This window comes from Aythya fuligula, chromosome 9 (genome assembly GCF_009819795.1).
Source record: "Aythya fuligula isolate bAytFul2 chromosome 9, bAytFul2.pri, whole genome shotgun sequence".
Taxonomy (NCBI): Eukaryota; Metazoa; Chordata; class Aves; order Anseriformes; family Anatidae; genus Aythya; species Aythya fuligula.
In genome coordinates, this window is record NC_045567.1 from 2,574,132 (window position 1) to 2,598,055 (window position 23,924).

The 23,924-nt window shown below is 37.1% G+C and overlaps 1 protein-coding gene across 2 annotated transcripts; it reads right to left on the reverse strand.

The window, feature by feature from the left end:
• Positions 1 to 1,752: 1,752 nt before the first annotated feature.
• Positions 1,753 to 22,881, reverse strand: GRK7 (G protein-coupled receptor kinase 7). 2 transcript variants are annotated; one of them, XR_004253613.1, is made up of 5 exons: positions 22,150 to 22,784; positions 20,946 to 21,383; positions 7,051 to 7,322; positions 6,471 to 6,922; positions 2,730 to 2,790 (listed from the first exon to the last, which is right to left on the reverse strand). XR_004253613.1 is itself a non-coding variant. In XM_032193564.1 (4 exons), the coding sequence occupies exons 1-4, from the start codon at positions 22,750 to 22,752 to the stop codon at positions 2,448 to 2,450; spliced, it is 1,656 nt and encodes a 551-aa protein (XP_032049455.1). In that variant the 5' UTR covers positions 22,753 to 22,881; the 3' UTR covers positions 1,753 to 2,447. The 2 variants fall into 2 exon arrangements, 1 of the variants encoding a protein (XP_032049455.1); XM_032193564.1 differs by lacking the exon at positions 6,471 to 6,922 and having other exon boundaries at positions 1,753 to 2,790; positions 22,150 to 22,881.
• Between the last annotated feature and the right edge of the window lie 1,043 nt (positions 22,882 to 23,924).

Consider the following 23,924-nt stretch of genomic DNA (forward strand, 5'->3'; position numbering starts at 1 on the left):
TGATGTGGTTCTTCAAATGATTTACAGAATGCTGTATAACATTACAGTGTCTCACTGATACACATGCTACTGGGATTTATTGACACTATAAGATTTCTAAAACTAAATAACATAATGTTATGCACATATGATATCCTGAATTCACAAACCTCAGTGTTGTAATACATTTTGAAAATCCCAGACTTACAACAGCTGGTATCATAGAGGATATATGACTTACACATCACATTACATTCTGGTTCTGTCCATACATACCTCCTTCCATATGGAAACATGCATCTATGGAAAAAAAAACAAAACAGTTATACCCTAGAAAAACTACAGCAGATTCGCACTTCCTGTTTATAGCCTTAGAGGATTTGTGAAGTGGCATCTGTACGGATTTGAGAGGTGCACCAATTCAGGTCAAAAGCTTGCTGCTTGATGCTACTATTAGCCTTTCTTAGCAGTAATAAGTTTTTGGTTTTGATGTTGAAATACATAAATGATCAAGTTTTCTATCTGATTCTTACACAAATAAATATATTAGCCTAATACCACTCTGTAAGAGCTTTTTACAGATGTAAGCAAGGAGAAAATCACTGGGCATCAGCAGTGGAAGCACTCTCCTAAATCCTTGACAGAACCACAAGGCTATCCTATCCTTCCTCTCAACCTCCTCTGCTTTTCACATTTTTTTCCACGATCACCCTTCTCAATTAAAAGCCCAAGTCAGAATTCAGCTTATGCTGATATAAACTATTTGTCAGAAAGTCTTCTCAAAATGCAGACAATTATATCATCATAACAATTCATGAACAGAATTATCCACTAATCCTAAGAAACACACTTTTTCATGATTTTTCACTTGAAAATTAAGTATATAAGACACTGGAAAAGCAAATTAAAAAAAAAAAAAAAAGAGAACAATTATTTTTATACTTAGTCCTTTCTACAGAAAATGAAGAAGAACATAGTACATTACCAACATATTACTTAGCTGTGACTAAAGCACTTAAAATATTTAAAACTAAAGAATTTTTGATTATCGCACCATTTGGGATGAGCTATTAGATTATAAATAATCTCTAAAGCTATGTGTTGCATTATAGATATGATGATTATAGAAGCCAGCATATCTATTGTTACTCCCATTTTAAAACAGATGTGGGAGTTCAATTCCAGTGTCTATATAAAATAAAACTTTGAGCTCAGGAGAAGGTTTGCTATATGAAAAATACGAAATGGTATAAACAGCCTCCAGGACTCCAATGATCAGAGCAGTTTCAACTTCTACTTTAGTCAGCAGAAACTGTGGCTAGATAGGTGACAGTAAACAGCATACAGAATCACTTTTAAAAGTGGCTACAAAAAACTACCACCTATTTTCTTCTTACCAATCAGTAGGATGCACCTCAAAAGTAATACACTTCAACAGTAGGAAGTATTTGCAAAAATGCTTCTAATTAATTCAATTTAGGTTGTCATAACATTGAAAAATCAAACAGATGCATCAAAATTTGCATGAGAATCAATGAACCATTGTAAGTGTCAACTTGCATGAAAATATTTTGTATTTGTGACTGAATTAATATTATACTAAAATATATTTATTGTAAAAAGCCAGTTACAAATTGCTTTAGTCTATTTACAGTTTAATTTATCACCAAAATACAGAAATACTATCAGGAAACCTGAAAAAGGTTGAAATTGATTGTCAAAAAAAATGCATATTCATTTATAAATACATTTTCTTTGTACATGGTATTACGACTTAAAACAAAACAATAATAATAATAAATAGATACTTTATTCAATTAAATTGGTGCAATCTTATCTTCACTTTGTTAAAATCAGCTTTAAGAAGAGTTTGATCCTGGCAGCCCCATTTCCTAGTGATCTGTAGAACCTTCTTTTACATTTTATGACAATCAGACCATTCAAAAACTAGCAGAAAGTAAGAAAACAACAGACAGACTGGCTAGGCAATAAGATTCCAAGTTTGACATGGTATATGAGCTCCATTGTCTAACTGAGAATATTCCTTGAAAATTAAAAAATTTGTCCTGAAAACTTTACAACAAAGAGAAAACATTAGTAGAAATAACAAGAAAATAGAAAGAAAACCAATAAATGGTTGTATCCAAAATGAAACAGTCAGTCATTTTCAAAAGGGGTTGCCTCTTCACTCTATTATTGCTTTTGGTATTTCAGAATTTCTATCATTCTAAGTGTTTTTAGAGAAATATGGTTCTTCATTTTGGTAAGTCTCCAATAAAACAATAATCTCCCCTTTGCTAAAGCAAAGGAAAATAATATAGTCTATAAAGCTGGTGGTCTACATAGCCTGTCAATGTCATATTACACTGATTGGTTCTTCTTAAACAGATGCACTGAGTTTCTGAAACTGTGTCAGAATATGGAAAGTTCTGAGGTGATTTCTACTCTTTTTGTTAATGACCTGTTATTTATAACAACAAACAAACTCCTGACTTAGCTTCACCGCCATTTGCATAACCCCCAGAATCTACTCTGTTGGGATCATTCAGTTCTTCAAACAGTCCAGTTTCAATAATTTCTTCCTGCCAGGGTATAGGGACAGCACCCGTCGCAAACTTTTTGAAGAACTTCTTATCTTTGTCATCAAATTCAATTCCTCGTACTTCAGAGAAGTCAGCAATGTCTGCAACATCTTTGGCATAGACAACAGATGGATCTGGCACAAATGGAGGGTCAATAAGGTTTGCCTCTAGCCTGTGGAAATTTATTGTTTTGAAGAAGCTATGTTTTCTTGGGTCATCATCTTCATTTCTGCAATAAAGCAAAAGATTGTTAATCACTGCTATGTTTTGCTCTCAAATAGATACAGGTGTCTCTGTGTTATATATACGAGAGTATTTTAAATTAAGGATATATATTTATATATAAGTACATATATAATGCCAAGCAATCCCATTCAGATAGCTCAGGCATATTCAGAGAATGTTGCATTGCACAATATAAGCACATCTGAGAAGCAAAAAACATCCTGATCCCATTATTCATTACTCTGCCTCTCAGGGTAAATTAGTCTGGGCAAGGTGCCATGCAGGAGTCGCAGTGCTGCTTCTGGAAGTGCACCAAGATACCCACATCCAAAGAAACACTTTAACCAGAACTAAAGGGATAGAAGGACAGGGAGGGGAAGTGTTGGATTTACTGTTCGACAATGAAAGTCCAGTGGTTGGCTCTATATTAATGAGGTAAGAATACCTAGTAAGTGCTAGACTGGTGTACACTGGGTTAATACATCTAGAGATTGACTCTGAGGAACAATGGTTTGAATAGGAAACTGTTGACAAATGATATTTGTGGTTTTAGCTTAATGCAGAGCAGCTATGCATTTACATCATGTAACTATTCTGCAAAGCCCAGTTATGTAGCTCTAATAAACAGTCACAGCTTTAGTGAGTCTGTTCATTCAAGTGAACTACTCCTTATAGATGAGCAAAGGTGTTCATAAATTATGGCATTAACAAAAGTACGTGCACCTTTGTCACAAACATGGTCCTTTCTCAATAGGTTTAAAACTCAAGAATAAAATCCAGAAAAGACTAAAAACATTGTACATATGTACTTTAAGTGCATTTTAAGAAGAACAACTACAGACCTCAGGCAGGACTTTTGCTGTAACAGAAACAGTGAATTCTTTCATTGTATAGAAAGGCTTGTACAATATTCTAAGGATAATCTGAACCCCAAACGTATGCTCATTAAAGCATGACAAAGGACTGCAGCTTTAGAACTGCATCCTTCCTGTAATGCAACTCTAGCAACAAGGCATACAAAGTTTGCATTTAGAATGCTACTTAACAGAGGAAAAGGGAGAACAACTGTATTTTTATTTTTTATACCTATGATTTTTTTTTTTTCATACTTATGAGTGCACTGGTCTTGAAAACGGCAATGTAAACTCATTTGTATTTTTTTTTCTACCTCAGCACTCTATAGTTGCTAACATGTTGCTGTTTTCTTTCTCCATTTTCTTACACAATCATATATTTGGTGAAGTGTAAGCACTGATGTCTTTCTAGACAATGTTCTATGAACAAAATGTAATACAGGCCTTTGTTTTTTTTAATATTTACAGATGTATAGCAGCACCATATAGAAGTAGTATATCTGCATGTCTATAGAGAATCTAAGACCAGGTAAACAGAACAGCTTGCCACTACTGCCAGTTCCTTGCTAGCTGTCCTGACATGCCCTGCTTATAACCAGGCACAGCTGAGGTGAAACTACCAGCTGCCTTTTTCGGCTCCCTTGTTAGAAAATCATCATTTTGCCCTTCTGCTGCCCGCTTCCTCTGAGCAAGTCACCATCAACCACAAACAACTGCATGCCACCATGACTGGGATGCTAAATCATAGCCTGAAGAATGACAGATACTGCCATCAAGGCACCCTGCACAAGGAAGAAATGACATTTTCAACCCAAAAGAGCTATATGAACATAATTATTCAACTATAGACTAAGCCAAAAGAGATTGTGACCTGTATTCATAGATCAGAGTTATACAAATAGCCTTGCAAAATCATCTTCTGGCTTAACGAGCCAGTGATAATACTAAGTACTTGTGCAGCCCTCCAGCCTGTTGAGATCTATTTACATTTGCTGTTAGCTTGAGGTGCATTCGAGTTGCTGCTCAAATTAATCAGTGCCCTGTGACACCAGTGAGCTAGTAGTGCTGACAAGTCAATGGGGAAATGCACTTGCAAAGATTTCACTTCATTTTCCTTTTAGTTTCTGTAACACAAACCAAAAAGCACTACAAGTTGGGGAAGGCTCCAGAATGGACTGCTGTGGTGTTTTTCCTCCTGATGTATTTTCTGACACCACCAGAAACATAAAAAGTTTGAAAACATAAAGCTACAGGAACGCCATCTACTGGAACCAACGGAGGCATCTTCCAACTAGCTGGAGTTGAACTTGAGCCCTTACTGTGTGAATTGCGTGTTTACATGACTTATATAGAAAAAGTAAATGAGCTCATCTCAACTCTTGCCAATTTTGTATCCTCCACAAAAATAGAAAATCACTGTACATGGAGGAAGATGTGAGCTTCAGAGATGCCAATCCCCAAAAAGCCGGAGTGGAGAAAAATGGTTACATTATTTCCCAAGTTAACCAATGACATTAAGTCTTTAATAAAAAAGTGGAGTATTTTGAAAGGTCAGGTGTACAAATTAAAGCTGTCCTTGAGCAGCTTTAACTTACGCAACAGGCACTTATGTAGATAACCCAAGGTCTTGTTGTCCTTAGTAGAATTACAGTGCTAATCTTTACATAAGGATGAGCTGTCCTGAATAGTATCTCTCCCTGTTCAAGAGGTACATAAAGGCTTTTCTTCTGTCATGCTCAGGCATGCTATACATCCCATCGTTTTCTTTCTCTAAGTACAACACATAACAGTAAGAATATTTTAAAAGGCAGAAAATCAAAAATAACCTGTGCAACAACTGTTCTGTCTGACAAATGTCTGACAAATGTCTGACATTTCTCCCATTGCTGAGAAATAATGCAACAATAAGCAGGCCGAATAACTGTAGTTTGGCAAAGGGAATGTGGTTATTGTAAGTGATTAATTTGTTGCTGCTTTTGCTTCACAGTTGTTGAATTAACTTGGCCCAACTTCTCAGAATATCTAAATTTCATTTTCCCCTATTCTGATTTTTTTTTTTTTACTTCACCAAACACTTTAAGACTAAACATCTGCAAAGCATGCTGAGTTGTACAATAGAATGCTCTGTTCTTGTATAAAATTTATTTTAAATGAGCTTTTAGAACATATTAAAATAACACAAATTTTCTATCAAAAATCCTCTGCGTATTATTTCCTGCAGCTTTGCAGAGTTGTTGTTGTTGGGAAAACTCATCAGGCACAAACAGTAGTGTTTTATTTAACACTAGGATAATGAGAATATGTATATTAATGATATATTATTACATTTCATTAAAGTTAATTCTTTCAGGCAAATGTGTCACTAAAATTTTGCAAAACTGTTCCATGTTGTAATGAAATATAAATTCAAAAGATTATCTATGTATTTTTATTAAGTCCCTGTGTCTATATCACCACTAGGTTGGAAAAGAATCTGATCATATGCTTACATGCACAGATGATTAAAATCTTGGTGTATTCTAAGGACAGTTACTATTTTCCTATTCTTTTTATTCTTTTATTACGTTTTGGTTACATTTCTTTTATTTTGTCTCTACTGCAAATGTAGATCTCCAATCTGTCTCATTAGAAATGCACTAAATGATTCATACATACACACACACACGATCACAGAGATCAGAGATATTACAAGTTAAATATTAAAAGGCTTAGCTTTCCAATTATTTTATTATTGAACAGTTACTTGAAATTGCTAAGTCAGGGACACATCCATCAGTCTTCATCAACCCAAAGCCACCACCGAAATCCCCAAAAACATTTTATTTTATACCAGTGTGTGTCCAATATTCTTTTCTTCCCGGGATGAGTCAGGACGACCAGTAACCTCTACAAGATTTTTTAAAAGCAATTGAATAAAGAAGATGGTCTCTTCATCAGGAAGCCAATGACACAGCCTTGCAAGTTAGGTATCTGCAGGGCAGAAAATCCATATTGCAGATCTGGATTTCTGCCCACATCATTCCAGTAAGTGATACAGGCTGAGACTCTGCATTCAGTCTGCATTAGCATAGATGTGGGCCTCTACTTGAACATCGTTTAGCTTTAGGAAAGAAATTGGACGAGAAATGGGCTCCTCCCATCTCCCAGATCTGCATTGAACCTAACCCCACAGAACACCAAGAAAAGAACTCCTGTGAGCAGTCTGGGGTGGGAATGGTTGCTGCAGTATTGCAACAACACTCCTTATTTTCATATTCTCTTCAACAACTTCCATCTCTCTTCCTGGAAGTGAAAGAGAAAATTCAATACTCTGTAGAAAGTGAAGAGCTAATCTCATTTTGTGTAAAATCGCATTGGTATTATTTGCAGCATTTATCTGTCTCTTTTCAAGTCTGAGAAGTAAGGCATACCTGCTTCCCAAACGATCCTCTGTTTTCTTAGCCAAAAACAGTCGGCAAATATCTTTTGCTTCCTCTGTAAAGCTGGCATTTTCAAATTTCACCTCATCTTCCAGAGTTCTTCTTTTAACCTCATCCTTACCGACCTTTTCTTTGAAATCCTTGAATGGTGTTCGCCCAGCAATCATCTCATAAATACTACATCCCATAGCAAACCAGTCCACAGGATAGCTGTAACTTTCTTCCTTCAGGATTTCTGGAGCCATATAACCATTTGTCCCAGCCTATAGCAAACAAAGAGATTTACTATACAAGATCAATAATGAAATACATACAATTAAACAGACTAGTCTATAATTCTTCAAAAATATCAGTAATACGATTGACATAATTTGTATCTAGAAACTAATGTATAACAATGTTTTAGCACATGGACTACTTCTGTCTTTAAACATATTAGCATATGGAAAAACTGTGTTAAATATGCTCTTCAAGGTAAAATGCCTATGCAATTTTTGCCTAAGAGTGGTTTCTTTTTATATTAGTCTTTACCTTTCTGTTTTTCTTTCATATTAACATTCATCCTGCTGAAGAATGTTGCTACCCTTTTTCTTGTAAACACAGCTAGCAATCATTTTGAAAAGATTGAAAAAGGTCAAAAATCAGACAATCATCTTCCCCCTCCCTGTTCAGTGGTTATAACTCTGCTCCAACAAGGGTTTGCTGCCAGTGAGAAAATTCTCGTGGAGCCGGCAGCTGAGCTGAGGTAGGAAGTTCTCACCCGCACTCCCTGCTGGCTTCTGCAAGGAATTATGACCATCAAGGGCCAAGAAAAACCACTGTATGAAGTAAACCAAAGAAAATCATAATTAGTAAATTACTTACATTTAGGTGAAAGAGCTAGTTTACATGGCTTGACTGGAAAAGGCTCTCTGAATAAAGTATAGGACCGATTGAGCCTTCCCCAAAAGTGGTGACCACTCTTGGAGAGGGGAATTTGTCTGCTTCTTCCCAAGCCTGGGCCCGGCATGTTCCCAGCTGGGGGACAGACTCCAAAGTATTCAAGACAGTTCCTGCTCCCTCTCTAGTAAGCTGATCTACCTGGGAGGAACAAGAGGTCAACCTCTCTATATGCTTTCTGCTGCACTGTTACATCACTTGGGATGTGAGATTTCGATCTTCTTGTCTGACCCAGTATTTCCTGACATAGCTGATGCAATGCCTGATTCCATATATTTACCAGATTCAGCTAACAGCAATCACTATGTCAGAAGTTACTTGAACTCCTGTCGTACCTGTTTGAAATGCTGGGACTAACGAATTAGTAGGATTGCGATTTAAAATGGAAATACAATTCCCCCAAATTTACTCAAGATGGTCATCATTACTGCCACTACAACATGATTAATAAGGGATTCTCTGAAGCAAAACAGAGTGAGAAAGGGGTAACAAAAACTAGAGTTTATATGGGCAAATTATATTTGAAAAAAAAAATAGTTCAACAGCTGAATTTTAGTTTATGAGTCAGGTCTCCCTATAAAGTTTAGCTCATGCCAGTACATATCGTGGCGTATACTCTACTGTAAACAATATGTGCAGGAGATAACATCACAACATCAATTACAACACAAGCCTAAACAACACAAAATTAAATCCAGTTAGTTTTTCTGCTTTTTTCGGTTCTAAGGTAAAATCCACCATTTGGTTGATAAATAAAAGTAAAATGAGAAAAAATAGATATATCGGCCAGGTTGAAAGCAAAAGAAAGGGTTAAAAGTGAACTGACACCTCCCTCAGTAAAGCTACAGAAGTTCAAAGGAACCATATCAGGCATTACAGCAGCTGGTATCTTTCCTCAGGCAATTTATACAGTTTGCACTGGGTTCCTCTAAGTTAATAGTGAGAGATACCCTGACAGTATTACATTTTTGTGTGATTACTTTGCCATACAGAACGGAGACAAGTTCCCAAATACAGCCTGCAGAACCCAGATACAACTGGCCTCTAAAGAACATGAAACCTGGAAGGGAGAGGAGGGGCTGAAAGCAGCAGAGAAATTTTGGTACAAAAGAATGGGCACAGAGCTCATTCTGGTTTAAAGAACAGATACTTCTTAGGTTTCTGGAACATTTTTGGCTTCTTTTTCTGGGAAGCAATAAGAATTCTTAGTTTTACTGAGATGGAGCTGATTTAGGGCACTAATGCCTTGAAGAACCGATGAGTCATGTCATTATCAAAATGTGCCCTGACAACAGCACAGTAAGGTCTTTTTGATAAGACATTACTTTGCTGCAATTTAGCATCACCATACGGGAACTGGATAATTCTAACAGGGAAAAGTCAGAGTGTCATTCTCTGATCATTAACGTGTCTCACGGGAGCTCCTTTCCAGGCTATTTCCTCCACTTGTTTCTTCCATAATTGTTTTTTCTTCAGAAGAAACAGTTGCCAAGTAAGATCAGTCTCTTCCATATGCATCTTCCACATAGCCTTCAGTACGTCATGCTACACAGAAAACCATGCTTTGACATGGTACTCATAACTCATGAACAGAGAAAACAAGACCGTAAGTAGAGACCAAAAAGACTTCATGACAACATAATAGAAAACAGAGATGGATCAACAAAAGCTTTTCAGACTGAAGTAAAAGATGGTGGATGGGTTTAGTGTGTGAATGAGAATTAAACTTTAAAATTCTCAATTAGTAGCACTGAAATCTTTTGAACTGTTATTGAACTGATCCAGCTCAATCTGAGAAAAGTCTAGAAACATATTGTTCCTGATATGTCAAACCATCCCAAATGAGCTGTTTTTCTCATGAGAATTCATCAATACTTGAACCTAAATTTAAAACAAATCTCTCTCAATCCTGAAGATTCTTATTAATCCCAAGATTAATGATGAAGGAACAGGTTGAGAAACAGGAATCTAATATAATCTCATAACCCCCGAGACTCAAAAAGCCCACCTAAACGTTATCATTTGATAACAGATACACATTTTACCAGTAGTCAACAGTGATGTGTAAGTGGGAAGAAACACATCAACAAGCAGGGGGAAGAAATACAAATCTCAGCAATTATGTTTTTTTATCAAAACAGTAATGTGAAGAAAGGAAGAAAAGAGCTTAAATTCTAGTCTTTTACACCTATTTCAACATATGGAGCTTGGCAAAATATTTGAGAAAAAAAAAAAAAAAAGATGATAAAACCATAAGCATTTGAAGATAGAACACAGAAATCAGAAAGAAAATTATTCAACCCCTGGAACTGGAAGAACATGTGTCTTTTCATATGAAGACTTAATTGTATCTTTGGAGAGTTGATGGCATTTGAGGGAAGCTACAACCTCACATCCCTGCACTAATCCTTACTGAAAACAGTACGTTAAAAAATCATACCATCTTTCAAGGAAAAGAGAGCCTGTGGCAACATGAAAGAGCCTCAGTGATGCAAGAAAGGTTTATTCAGGCAGGTAAAACAGAAGCATATTCTCAGCTTATTCTTGGCTCTCACTGGGAGCCAAAGAATGTTATATTACCCCAACTTTTCCACAGAGGGCAGGAATTGTGTACCACTGCAAAGGCACACAACTTTTCTAAGTTTAGCCAGTGCCCCATTGTCTATTTCCTGCTTGCTCTACATCTAATACTATCTTTTGTGATGGTAAGCAGAATGCCTTATTTGCACATGCTGTTTGAAATACAAAAATATTAATTACATTTCTGTTAAATAAACTTTAATTTACTTGCTTTTGAAAACAGGTTAAATTATCTACTTCTCTCTTAATTTTCTTATGCAAAATACAAGTTTTCAACAATCATCTCAAATATAATGACCAAATGTTGTCCTTGGATACAATAGCAAAGAACTTCTGCTAAGTGGAATTGTTGCTTTGAGTGTGGTTTGACAGGGCATAGTAGCAATGAATCATCTGAAAGGATACAAATGTCTCTTTAGCGAAATGTGATTCTGTACAAAATTTCTAAAGGCCACATAATTATAATCTTTTAATAATACAAGATGTGATCTGGAGAAGCACTAAGTGCACTCAGTTCCCAGCACAGTCAAGGGTCCTTGGCACACAGCTACCCTCAGCAGAGTGCAGTGCGCAAAGTAACTCATGTTCATCAAGCCTGTTCACATCACTGTCCTGAGAAGAGAAAGTACTTTGAACAACATCATTATCTTAGCTTCTCAACAAATACAGCGGAGAAAGAAACGGAACCGTCCAGAGTTTTCTTTATTGCAGGAACAGACAAATGGGGAGAAATGGGATTTAGATCCCTCTAGCTTTTCCCACAGATCTCTGCAAAACAAACTCAATTGGTATCGCAAACCAAACAGTAAAGCAAATCAGAATGTCTATCCTTTGTTTGCCATGGCACAAGAACTGTTGAACAGAGGAAAAAAAACAAGCTGAGTTTAGCTCTATCAGCTGTTTCCTGGGGCTCAGTCCGTCCTTCCTCCGAGGGGTGCCATTGACTGCTTTGTTCTCTCCTCCAGCTGTTCCTCCACTCCTGCAGCAAGGGCCTGAAGAGACCCTGGAGGAATGCAGTAACAGAGCACAAAAACTTCCCTGCACACAACTGAACAGGCCCTAGATGCAGAAGAGAACAACGGATCTTCCTCTGTCACTCACATTACCACATTCATTTTTCTCCCGAGAGCCACTGTGAGTAGAAATGGAGCGTAACTTAAATCAGTCACACAGGCCTACATTTCCACATGTTCATACAGCAACAAGCCAGTTGACCAAATGAGTAGGCAACCGTATTTTAGAAGATAAAGTCAAATCTAATTAGCACAAACTGTACCCTTGAAATGACTCACAGAGCAAAGATACCATACCATTAATGCTCAGCAAAGGGAAAGTCTTCACTTTGGTTAGAAAGCAAAAGACATTCGGATAAATTGATGGGCTACTGGTTCAGAACACAAAGAGGACTGCCCAGAGTAGCAGGAGAAGGTAACAACACACTGTATAGGACCTTAGGAGCTAGTGAATCCCACAGGCTTACGTAAAAATTCACCACTGAAGGTTTTTTCATTTTCACAGAGGGACGCCATTTTAACGGGGAAAGCTGTCTGTCTTAACAAGCCTACAGCTAAAAGCACAAAGGGACAAAAACAGATTTCTGCTATATTAGAAAAAAGGAAACCAAATTTACCTCTGGGATCGAAGTCCCATACTGAAGTAGTGAGCATATTCTTCAGTTTAGATCCACGCGCTATGGAAATGATAAATGCCTTGAGGAAGGCTAGTCCAGTCACAGGGCAATGACTGGAACTTTGGACTCAAGAGCATCTCCCCACGACTCCCTCTGTGATCACACATAAATAACTATCTTTGCCTCAGATCCCCGTTGGAGAACCCACTCACAAGCCTATTTGATGAAGTGTCATCAGAAGGAACATGCATTTATAGATGTTATAGCAACCAGACGTTATACATGTAGGGACTGAGCATATAGGACACGCAGAACACTTGCTACTGACTCATAACTACACAATTAGTACACAAGAATTACCAGGCTTCTTTAGCACTCCTGTAACAGGATTTTACTTTTGATTTTGTGCAATGCTTTGTTTCTTCTTCTGTTTCTCCTGACCATTTTCCATCTGTAATGTGGGAATAATACTGCACTTCAGAGATGCTTATGGTTTTATTTTTTAATGATTGTTGAATATTCTATAAGCAATATTAATAAAAGGAGAACATTTTCCCTCTACTTAGGTCTGTATATATTTTATGAAGCTCTTTAAAATGCATGCTAATATAGTACAATGCGTGGGTGGCTTTCTCAAAAACAGCACATAAAAGAGAAGCTCCGTGTGCAGAGCCAGCGTGACTGAAGGCACAGGACTGCGTGGCATTGTCCTGTGAGAAGGGTAATGGCAGCCCAACACCGGCACAGCCACCACAGGTTAAGCCGAGCAAACGATGAGGCCTGGACGGTTCCCGTCATGAAACCCACAGGATTTCAACCACCTCGTACTTCAGGATTAAGTCTAAAGTTGAAGGTACTATTCTTACACAGGTAAGTCCAGGAAGACATCTACTGGCTGCATCAGACCAAGGCCCACACAGCCAGTTAACTGCATGCGAACTGGCCAAAGCTGGATGCGTGGGGACAAGTGCAAGAGGATGGCGTGCGCACTGATACCTCTAACATTTTCCTAGCCTCCAGTTTGCACGTCAAGGGCTTAGAGACAGATATGGGTTCTCTCAACAAAGTTCTCTTCCATCAATTGTCCATTCTCCCCTTCAACCTAGATAAATTCTTAGACTCTATACGATCTTTACCAGAAGAGCCCTGCAGCCTACCTACACTGTGTTAAGAACCACTCCGTGTATTTTGAACCTGCTTGTGGAAGGTACTGCCTTCCACTAGCAGATTTTCAACTTGAACAAGGAGCAAAACTGAGCCTGTAGCTTCCACTTGCATCTGTATCTGTATTCTGTATTCTAGGAGCTGTCTTCTTAAAAAGGTCATTATATGACTGTTACATGAAACTACTCACCACAGTAACTGGAGTTGTACGTGTGGTCCAATACGAGTAGAAGTACTACACTGCTCACCAACCTGCAGCTTACAGTTTCTGCAAAGCTGTCAAATCAACAGCTCAAAGAATTACATCATCAGCTAAATATTGTATTTCTTATCCAATAAAATACACATTATTGACAACGTTAAATCAATGAGTGACCCCTCAGATGATTTACTTAAAGAGAACATTCCAGAAACCATTTTTTGTAACAAATACAAAGGAACTAAACATAATATTTAAACTAAACTAAACGTAATATTTAGCACTTATGTGGCATTTTTATCTTCTAAGAGCTTAATTAACTCTCTACTCAGCTCTAGGAACTTTATAAGGAATCTTGTATCTTGCTTTTTCATGGAACACACTACAGCACGCATTAACCATCAGATGAAACTGCGTGAAGAACAAGGTTAAAAGTCATGCAAAGAGCCCCGATGCTGTGTCTTTAAAGGACCCCAGTAACTTTTTTCCCAGATAGGAAATACGTTTCTGGCAGGTTGCAGGCCCGGTGCAAGATAAGTACTTGGTTGGGACACATTGCATTCTTGTCATTTTACATGACTACAATATCTTTTCAGCCACCTGCAAAACTGCAGGAGGCAGAAAGATCTCACAAAATTATTTTTGCTCTGTTCACACTGAAGTGATCATGGCAGTCATAGTGAATAAGATTTCATTCCGCAAAGTATATGTTTCAGACAGAAAAAATGCAAAATACCTGTCATTATGATGCACTTCATCACAACTGTGATTATCAACACTTTGAAGAACAAAGTCCCACTAGTAACTATTTCTGAGCAAACGAAGAGCTGTCTATTTTCAAAGCGCAACAGAATACGTTTTTACAGAACCTTATCAAATAAAAATGCAATGTGATAATGACCAGAGGTTAATTGCGGAATAGCTTGCTTACTTATTTTTGATTTCACAGGTCTGAATTCCTTCTCCCCATTTCTCAACTGTCTTGAAATTAAGCTGCAAGTTTCAGGAACATCTAAATAGATTTCCTTCTGTTTTCCTAAGAAATAGAATCTTATAATAAACAAACATACAGGAGGGCAAAAGGACATTTTGACTAAGATTTTAACCAAAACATGTTTTTCCTATAAAAATATTATGATGTCCTTCAAATATATAAAACACAGCACAGGAAAACTGTGAGGATGCCTGAAACCTCTGAAGAGATGAATGCACTCTCATGAATACTACAATAATATTTTTATCTTGTTTTATTTTTCACAGTTATTTTTTTCAATATTCAAGCTTTCTGGCTCAACAAAATACTTCATAACTTAAATGCACCAATTGCTTTGCACAAAACCCATACCCATTAAGGGCAGAAATCCCTTCCCAAAATAAATAGCACATATGCACTGACTTCTGGAAAAAAAAAAAAAAACAAACGGCATCGAGTCCCCAACAACTGAATATACTGAAGATATGAGGGTACTACACAGAAGAACACTGTCACTTTTCTCACACGTATTCTCAGGAAATAAAGTACTATTACTCCTTTGGATAAGGGCAAGAACATTTGACTCACACAAGTGAATTTCAAGTTACACAATGAGAAAAAGTTGTAGGGACTTCAAGAAAAAGCATGCCAGGTCAAACTGTTCAAGCAGAGAAACTTGGCATAAGGGATGGAGATTTCTCATTGTTGTCATATGAGAAAAGAACTAGTTACAGAATCAATTTATGCAATTAGCAAGCTCTTAAATAAATGTTCCTGCTCATATTGGAAAAAAAAGCACACCTTAATATCCACCCTACATACATTACAGTTTCTCAGACCAGAGAAAGCTTAGAGGTTTTAAGATGTGCATTAGCAATGATGACCTGCATATGGTAGTCAAGTTAGTACATAACTAAACAAAACATTTCACCCATGCAAAAGCCAACTTTGAAGACTCTCAGTTTCTCCTTGTTGCCTGCTTCAACATGAGAAAAAAGACAATATAAACATACAAAAAGGGAGTAATTTTAAGACACAATCCAGCTTTATACATGGCATGATCAACACATCAGAAGAGATTCTACAGGCATATTTATATGAAGAGTCATGATGATATTTCCTGGAGTCCTGAATAACTTTATTATCACTGGCAAAGTGTTTGTTTTATGTCTCCAGAGATGTCAGTAAGACCTTTGCCTGAGTAAGTGTGCATATACACACTTCTAGGTAGATTGCAGAGGTACGTGTACATATCATGAAAAAGTCTCCATGATATGTACAAGTCTCCATCTCTTTCTCCAAGATAATCCATGTTTGTTTCATGAAGAAAAAACATTTTAAGCAACTTTCAGTTGCCCTCTACTTCGTTTCCAAGATCGTTACTGTTCCAACGTACTTTTTTTTTTAATTTCTCCATTCTAAAACCAGCTAGCACTTCACAAGTATAAATCAGCACACCTTAGTTAAATCAGGTCTTTAAACACTATGATTAATACTGTATCAGTGATTCACAACTGCCTATACATGTTCAAGACAATATCATTGCCATTCATGTGGAGAGCCAGAAGATGTTTCTACTAGCTGCTTTAGCTGTTGAGAAGAGAGGAAAAAAACTAAGGCTAGGTATTCAATAAACTCTTTCAAAACTTTCGTTTTGGTAAGTAGGGCATTTTTATTTATTGCCCTTACAGACAGTTGATATAGAGCACACAAATATTCCCCAAGCAGAGTACATATTGTGACAACACTTACAGGATACTAGAAATACTTGTTCAATTATCTAAATTTAAAATTTTAATCTGCAAAATACTTTTTCTGCAGCATAAACAGACATTACTTTGTAAGAAGACCATATCGAAGTCACCCATCTAGAATTCAAGAAACCATTTAATGCATAAAGAATACGTTTGGCTGGCAAACAACACATATACATTAAAGTTTCCATGAAGTTTTCACTGAAAACTTGAAAATGTCTAAAACAGGAACTCACTAACTAGCCTACCACTTGTGCCACATGATAATCTAATCACCTAACAAGATTTACAAAGGGGATTTATGCATCCTCCAGCTGATAGATGGACAGTGTGTATTTATTTATGCAGGAAATGCTAAGAATCTTTGGATGCTTTGAAAGTGGAGCAAATTTACCTTTACTGGCTTGTACACTCATGAGAGGTGTACAAAATTTTCAGAATGCATGAACATACTGTGTTTTTTGAAATCTCTAATGCAGTATAGAAAATGTTGAAATAAATTCACATATTATATACGACTTAACCCTGCATAAGGAACAATAAAAGTCATCACATGATCTTTCTACTTCTTAATAGATAGCAAATAACAAAGACAGAAAAAGACAAGGACAACAGAAAACTGTTGCTTTGTTTCACTAATGACGATGGAGAGGCATTTTCATACCAGCTTAGTTACAGCCAAACACATGAACACTTTCTAAGCAGGTACCTAAGATCAGATGTCTACTCCAAATTTAGAAAGATACATGAATTATCTGATTTAAAACCATGTAATCATCAAGGCATTTCAGGGGGTTCTGCAAAGCCTCCATGAAAAATATAGTAAATTACAAGCAAGTACATTTGATCTTATCTGACTTGCATACAGTACTGAACTTTTTGCTTCTCTTTAAAAAAAAAATGTAAAGGAGAATAATTCATGAACAATTACAGAGTGCTGCTGTTATAAATCAACTTGGATTGGTTGAGTCTCAATTTCAGAGAACCACCTGTATATTCATTTAGTGAGACATCGATAACAAACTAAATAGAAGGAAGTTTATGAGACACCTAGAAAGAAGAACAGGATTATTTCAAATGTATGTACTTAAGATTTCTAAAAATATTCTCTGGGTACTTAACTACAGTGGACTCAATTGAAGCCAGGTGCTCAGATCTTTGTAAAACCTCAGGTGACTTCTTCAAGTAGATAAAAATATACTGACAAAAATCTCAGATTTTTGCTGATTCAGGTTAGAAAAGTATTAAAAAGACTTTTATTTTTCCCCAACTTAACTTTGTAAAAGAGAAGACTATTCAGAAATGAAGATAATAAAATTTAGTTACTAGAAAACTTAGTTTTCTCATTTATATCTTTGAATAAATTATAAATAAAACCCACACAAGGTATTTACCCAAATAAATGCACCTGGTTAATGTTGCATTTATAACGCATTTTATTATGATAAGAACTTCTACAGGCAGCATACAAAGAGCATAGGTCACTAACTATTTTTCAGAATAATCAAGGAAGAAGAAAATTAGATCGTGTGATCATTTACTTGGCTCCTGCTGATACATTAAAGGTATGCAAGTCTTCTGTTGCTTATTTACAAGAAAGATTCAGTTAAGGACTCAAGAACTAGAAATATGAAAAGATTAGCACACAGGAAGAAAAACCTTAGTTACTGGGGGAGAGAGGTTTGTAGACAGCTGCTGAAAAATATTAGTTATTTTAATTTAGTTTTAGCATCAATTTAGCTCTCACCTGCAAAAAACAGGAATTTTTCAATTTTTTTAAAAGGCATCATTCTGCTTCTTCATTTAAGTGTCTGAGACTAGAGCAGGATATCCATACTCAGAATGAATATAATCTCTTAACAAAAGTAGTTTTATTGAGTATAAGGGTGTCTTGCATTGCAGAAATCTGTTCAGTGGGAGTAAGCTATTAAAATATGATCCAGAAAGCACATTACCTTTTTTCCCCCCCCCCCCCGGAACAGTACTTCAGCAAAACAAGTTGATGCTACTGAAATTTCTAAGATTAAAAGTAAGAAATAAAAAGATAAAACAACTCAAGCTCACAAGATTTCATTAGACAGAAGAACACCAACTTATTTAATATATCACCTTACAGAAAGACTGCAACAGGTGCTTTTTTTTTAAATTCTACTTTCTACTTAACAAGTAATCATAAAACATCATTAAGATGTATTAAGGTAGGCTAAGTTAAATTTATCTAAACAGATGAAAACATATGACCATCAGCCATACTAGACTGCTAAGCCATGGTTTTGTCTTGCACAGGTGATATTAAGTTAACTAATTTGAAGCAACAGAATGATTTATGAATATGGTTAAAGCAGAGTCAGATTTCATTCTCCTAGTGCAATAGAACAGAATTTTAAGCATGATATCAAAAAAAAATCTCGTAAAAGAGGTCTACGAGGCTTTAAAGTCAGAACTGCTTTTAAGTGCTGGAGGTATGAATGAAGTTCAGGGTATTAAAACTGCCCATCAAAACTGAAGATACTTTGCAAATGGATAAATAAATTTAAATTAAAACTGTTTATATCGTAGATCAGGAGCATTTTCTTTATAATTACTGACTGAAATATGTTAGCCTTAAATTGTCATGTAAGACTGTCATCCAAAGTCTGGAATCAGCTTTGATGGTAGGCACTTCAGTCACATATGCAGTAAAATACAGATTTGGTCTGGGGAAATAGATCTTTGCCTTCAGCTTCTAAAACTGCCCTTATAAAACAGAATCCACAAAATGGTACAACTGATTATATTTCATAAATCTGTCTTAGATCCATAAATCTTTTTGTGTTAAAATATAGGCCTATACAAGTATCTTCTCTTAAGCTTTTTATCTGAGAATTTTATAGTCATATGCAAAAAACTTGCTATGATATAAAATTTCTGGCAATTTTAAGTCAGAATGTGATTAGTATACAAAAGTTAATTTAACATCACTGCTTTTATTACATGAATCAAATGTAAAGTTATTTTTATTCCTTCTTACATAGATTACTAAAAATATTAGTAATATCTAGCTCATATTTTTAGTAGCAGTTTTCATAATTATTCAATTCCCTTATAATCATAACACAAAATGAAAAATAACATCATAATAGTCTTTCTCCTATTTCAAGTTCCCATATGAAGAAAATAAAACTGCATTTAACAGAAATTCCTTATAAAATACTACAATCACTGCAGTTTATACTCCAATAAAAGAACCCGTATAAGGGTGAATACTGCTATTAAAACAGAGACCAGAAGTGGAAGAAAAATCATTATAGCAACTTAATGACATTATCATTGAAAGCAAGGAGGAACAGCTACCTTGCCCGCTATTGCTTTTGAGATTCTACAGTAATAAATAGAAGACGTTATACATTTCTCAATACCCTCTTTCATTTTTTTCTTTTACCTAATGCCACATATTTGCTAGTGACAAAAACTGCCCTTGGACAGAATTATTTTTCCAGTCGTAATAAATGCATGCATCTGTTACTTGCAAAACATAGTAAGGTTTATAGATTATATATACTTTAGGCTCACTGATCAAAATGCTAACTTCACAAACAAAACAACATTCCCATTTCACATAATTTCTATTTTAAAATCTGCCTTAGCTATCAGAGAAACTGTATTTTCAGCTCTGAAACAATGCAGTCTCATTTTTAAATCTATGACATAAAACACCAGTTTCTGTATTTTCTATTACTAAGAACTAAAACCAATCATAACGTGTTTTTTTTTAATGGTCAGTAGAAAATATACTCTTCAGAGTACAGATTACTGTATTAAATGACAACATCAAAAGATATGTGTACCTCAAGCATGATAAAAATTTTATTAGCATCTCTCATCTAATGATTTTTTACAGAAGTTTAAAGACTCAGGAAGTATGATGTTAGACCAGACTATAGCACTGTTTCAATTTCTTCACATTCTAGTCTATTTCAAACACTTTGGGATAAAAATGATTTTTTCATAATTAAGGGACATGAATACAGTTTTCTTGTGTAAACCTCATGACATTATTATGGAACTGGACTGAGATGGCCATAGGCACAGATGAGGTGCGGCACAGAAATTCACACAGCAAAAAACTTCTATCTTTCTCTTTCTTCCTACACATACACACACGCATGCACATTTTCAAACACTCATCAAGTCTGCTTATTTTTCAGGAATGAATCTGTAGGAGGAGGAAGGTTCATGATTATTTGTTGCGCAGCATGATTGAACGCCCACAATACAATCGGTGCCGTCACCTAAGAGAAATCTGGAAGAACTAATGTTCTTCTAAGAACAAAAACTGAAAACAGGAGGAGTCATATCTTTAATTGCTGCTCATTATTCAAACAATTCATTGGCTAAATCCCAGGCTACACACTATTACTCAATCTTGTGAGAAACAATAGACAAACTTGATTCTTCTGATTTTGTGTAAGAGAAATTGCTTTACTAATATAGCGACCAGAGACTTAATTAACCAAATCTTCTTACCACCTGTCTCTTAGAATGAAATGACCACGTAAGGTCTTTAGCAAAGAACAAATCCTGAGGAATTAAGTCTTGGACTCATAATACATTAGAAATAGAACAGCTTTCTTTCCCACTTCCTATGTGCAATAAATTTCTACTCACCCTCTGAGTGATGGTTTTTCCCTCTTTTACTTGCACTGCCAATCCAAGGTCAGAGAGTCTGCAGTTACCGTTATCATCCAGGAGGACGTTTTCTGGCTTCATGTCCCGGTATATGATCTTGATGGAATGGAGATGCAGAATCCCACAGGTGATCTGAGCTGAGTAATAGATTACCCTGTTCATTTCTAAACCCCTTTCTCCCACGTTGTAGATGTGGTATTTCAGATCCCCTCCATTCATGAGGCTCATGACAAGACACAGATGGCTTTTGCTCTCATAGGCATAAGCTAATGTGACTATAAAAGGGCTGTTGACCTTCTCCAGGATTTCTTTCTCCAGTAGTGCCATCTTCTCTCCACCTTTTTTTTTCAACCTTTTCTTATCCAGTTTCTTGCAGGCATACATCTTGCCAGTATTTTTCACCTGGATGGCACAAACCTAGAAAAGCAAGATGCAAAAGGAAAGGTAAGGAAGCAATTTTACACATACAGATGGAATATCAAGGCCAGTAATAGGGAGGAACTGGGGAAACACAGATGCCTATTAGTAGCTGCTAATGGTAACTTGCATGGCAGAGTGTATTAGGAGAGAAAAGAAGCAATAAACAAGCACAGAATCAGTTCTATTCGGAACTAGTGTGTGGTGGGCCTTGTGCAAAGATCCTGAGAACTCCAACAGTAGACCTGTATAATTAACTAACACAAAGCAGAACCCATTCTCTGATCATAAGTGGCATATACAGCTTGTATCTGCATAGCTAAACTCTCTTCCTTCTGAAAAAAGGTAACCCCATTCATCCTTTTCTGGGAACAGATCTTGATCTGTGCTATTCCCTAAACTGTGCCTAAAAGTTATCTGGGAGTATGTGAGCTAGCACAGGCCAAAATGGTGCCCAGGAACATACTAATGATTAGCTACATAGATGGCCATGCAAGCTTTTCTATAGAAGAAGCCCACTTCTTTACTAGCATAGACACAGACCATAAAAGTTTAGGGTAATTCTTCACTATCAGGTATCTTGAGTCAATCTAACAGTACAGATAACAACCTGAGTTTAATTTCTGGGAAATGGACAATCTGAATGACCAAGTTTTGCAAAATGCTAGGCAATTTCTTAATTTATCACCAAGTTTCTCTGTGCAAACCCACCTGCTGGTCTTGAAAGGGGAGGGGTGACCCACACTTGTAAAGGTACAGCTCTTACCTCTCCGAAGCCACCTTTGCCCAGCACTCGGAACTCATAGAAGTATTTATCAGTTACTGGCTGCTTCTCAAAAACTTTCCATTGGAGGAATTTGTCATAGAAGGGGCTGCTCTGGAAGTCCTGAAAGGGCTTGCCTTGAAGGAAGAGTTTGGTTTCCTCCTTGGCCAGCTGGACAACATTCTCATAGTCTTTCTCAGTGGCCGCCTGGCATTTGCTGACCAAATCAGAGCTCATGAAAGACAGATAGTTTTTTGCGCCTGTCTTAAGAAAGTTGGTGATCATGTTCTCCATGGTACTGCTCTTGACATTGTCCTCTGCCAACTCCCAGCTTGACACCTCATCCAGGAAGTCCCTTGCTACCAAATGTTCCGGCACCGTCTCTAAGAAGTCTCTGAAGAATCTCTTGCCGATGGGCTGCTGCTCACAGATGCTCTCGTAATCAGCAGCAATGGACTGCCTAACCTCCCCGCACTGATCAACCCTGGGCAGCGAGAGGCTCTTACGTCTCTTTTGCATCTCCTTGGTGTCTCCATCTCCACTCTTCCTGGCCTGCAGATAGGCTGTGTTGGCAATCAGGTTGTCAAGCCCCCCCATGTCACACATCTTGGCAAGCTCTTGGGGTGGCAGAGCCTGGTTAGAGAAAATGAGGAACTGGCCCAAGTGCTGTGCTGATGCTGCCCTGCACCTCTCCCTGCCAGTGGTGTGTGGGGGCTTCTGAAACACACCGCAGAGACTAACTGCTTTTGCATTAAATACCTCTCAAGGATTTTCACTAAGTACCTTTGGGTACATGCACCATTTGTGGAAAGTGACTGGTAAGAGGTTTCTCTGTAAGGAGCTTTGAGTTTGCTATCTATAGCTGAGGGATGACACCCCAGGCAAACCTTCTCACTGGCAGCACCGAACAAATGCAGTTTGGTTGGTGTTTCATGAATGAGCCCAGACACCCTTTAAATGTATCATTATCCCCTCTGTACACACTGTCACTGGCTGCTGAGAACATGCAAGATTTCTGTCTGCACCACAAGCACTCGCCAGTCCCAGTGGCACGCTGCTCACAGGTAAGAGAACAGCTTCTTACCTCCCTTGCTCTTGACATGGTGAACACCATCAGTCACTGAGCTTTTAATTTTCACACTACTCAGTGCTTTGAGCATTCACACTTCCAAACTCAAGTTATACTCAACAGCAGTGATTCTGAGCTCCACAGATACTTCATGCAAACCTTGATGCCTCACGCAGCTCCATCTGAAGGAACAGAAAGCGGATTACACGCAGAGGCTAAGAACTGCTGCTGCTCTAAAAATAATGATCCCTACATATGAAACAGCATAGAGCTCTGACCTTAGCTCCAGCCCACAGGAAGAGGAAAAACACATTTCAAATGACTGGCCAAATCTTGCCAAGATACTTCCATACCATACTGTGGTCTCTCTTCATTTTCCCTGCTGAGTTGGTATTATGGCCATCAGTGCCAGGATGACAAGGTGGCAATGGTGTATGGCTGAGGTAGCATCAACAAGAGGAAAAAGCCGATTATAATCAAGTGAAGCCAAAATCCACCTGACTTCACTCAGTGAGCTGCCTACTAGGAAGTCTGAGCCCCGTTTTTTCAAAATAATAAATATCCTATGCGGCACTCACTAGGCTAAGCACTCTCCTGCTGTGGAGTCATGTGGTTTGGCCTCTAAAAACTGTCTTCTTATTTAAGTAAGATATTATGGGAAAGGTAAAGCAGCTCCATGATTTCTCCAGTAGCAATCGGGTCAAGCTAT

Excerpts from the sequence above, each read along its gene's own strand:
- GRK7 (XM_032193564.1), bottom strand. The coding sequence starts at position 22,752 with ATGTGTGACATGGGGGGGCTTGACAACCTGATTGCCAACACAGCCTAT. Across the intron at positions 21,384-22,149 it reads GCAAAGGTGGCTTCGGAGAG|GTTTGTGCCATCCAGGTGAA; the intron begins GTAAGAGCTGTA and ends TTGCTTTTCTAG. Across the intron at positions 2,791-7,050 it reads GAGGATCGTTTGGGAAGCAG|AAATGAAGATGATGACCCAA; the intron begins GTATGCCTTACT and ends GCTTTATTGCAG.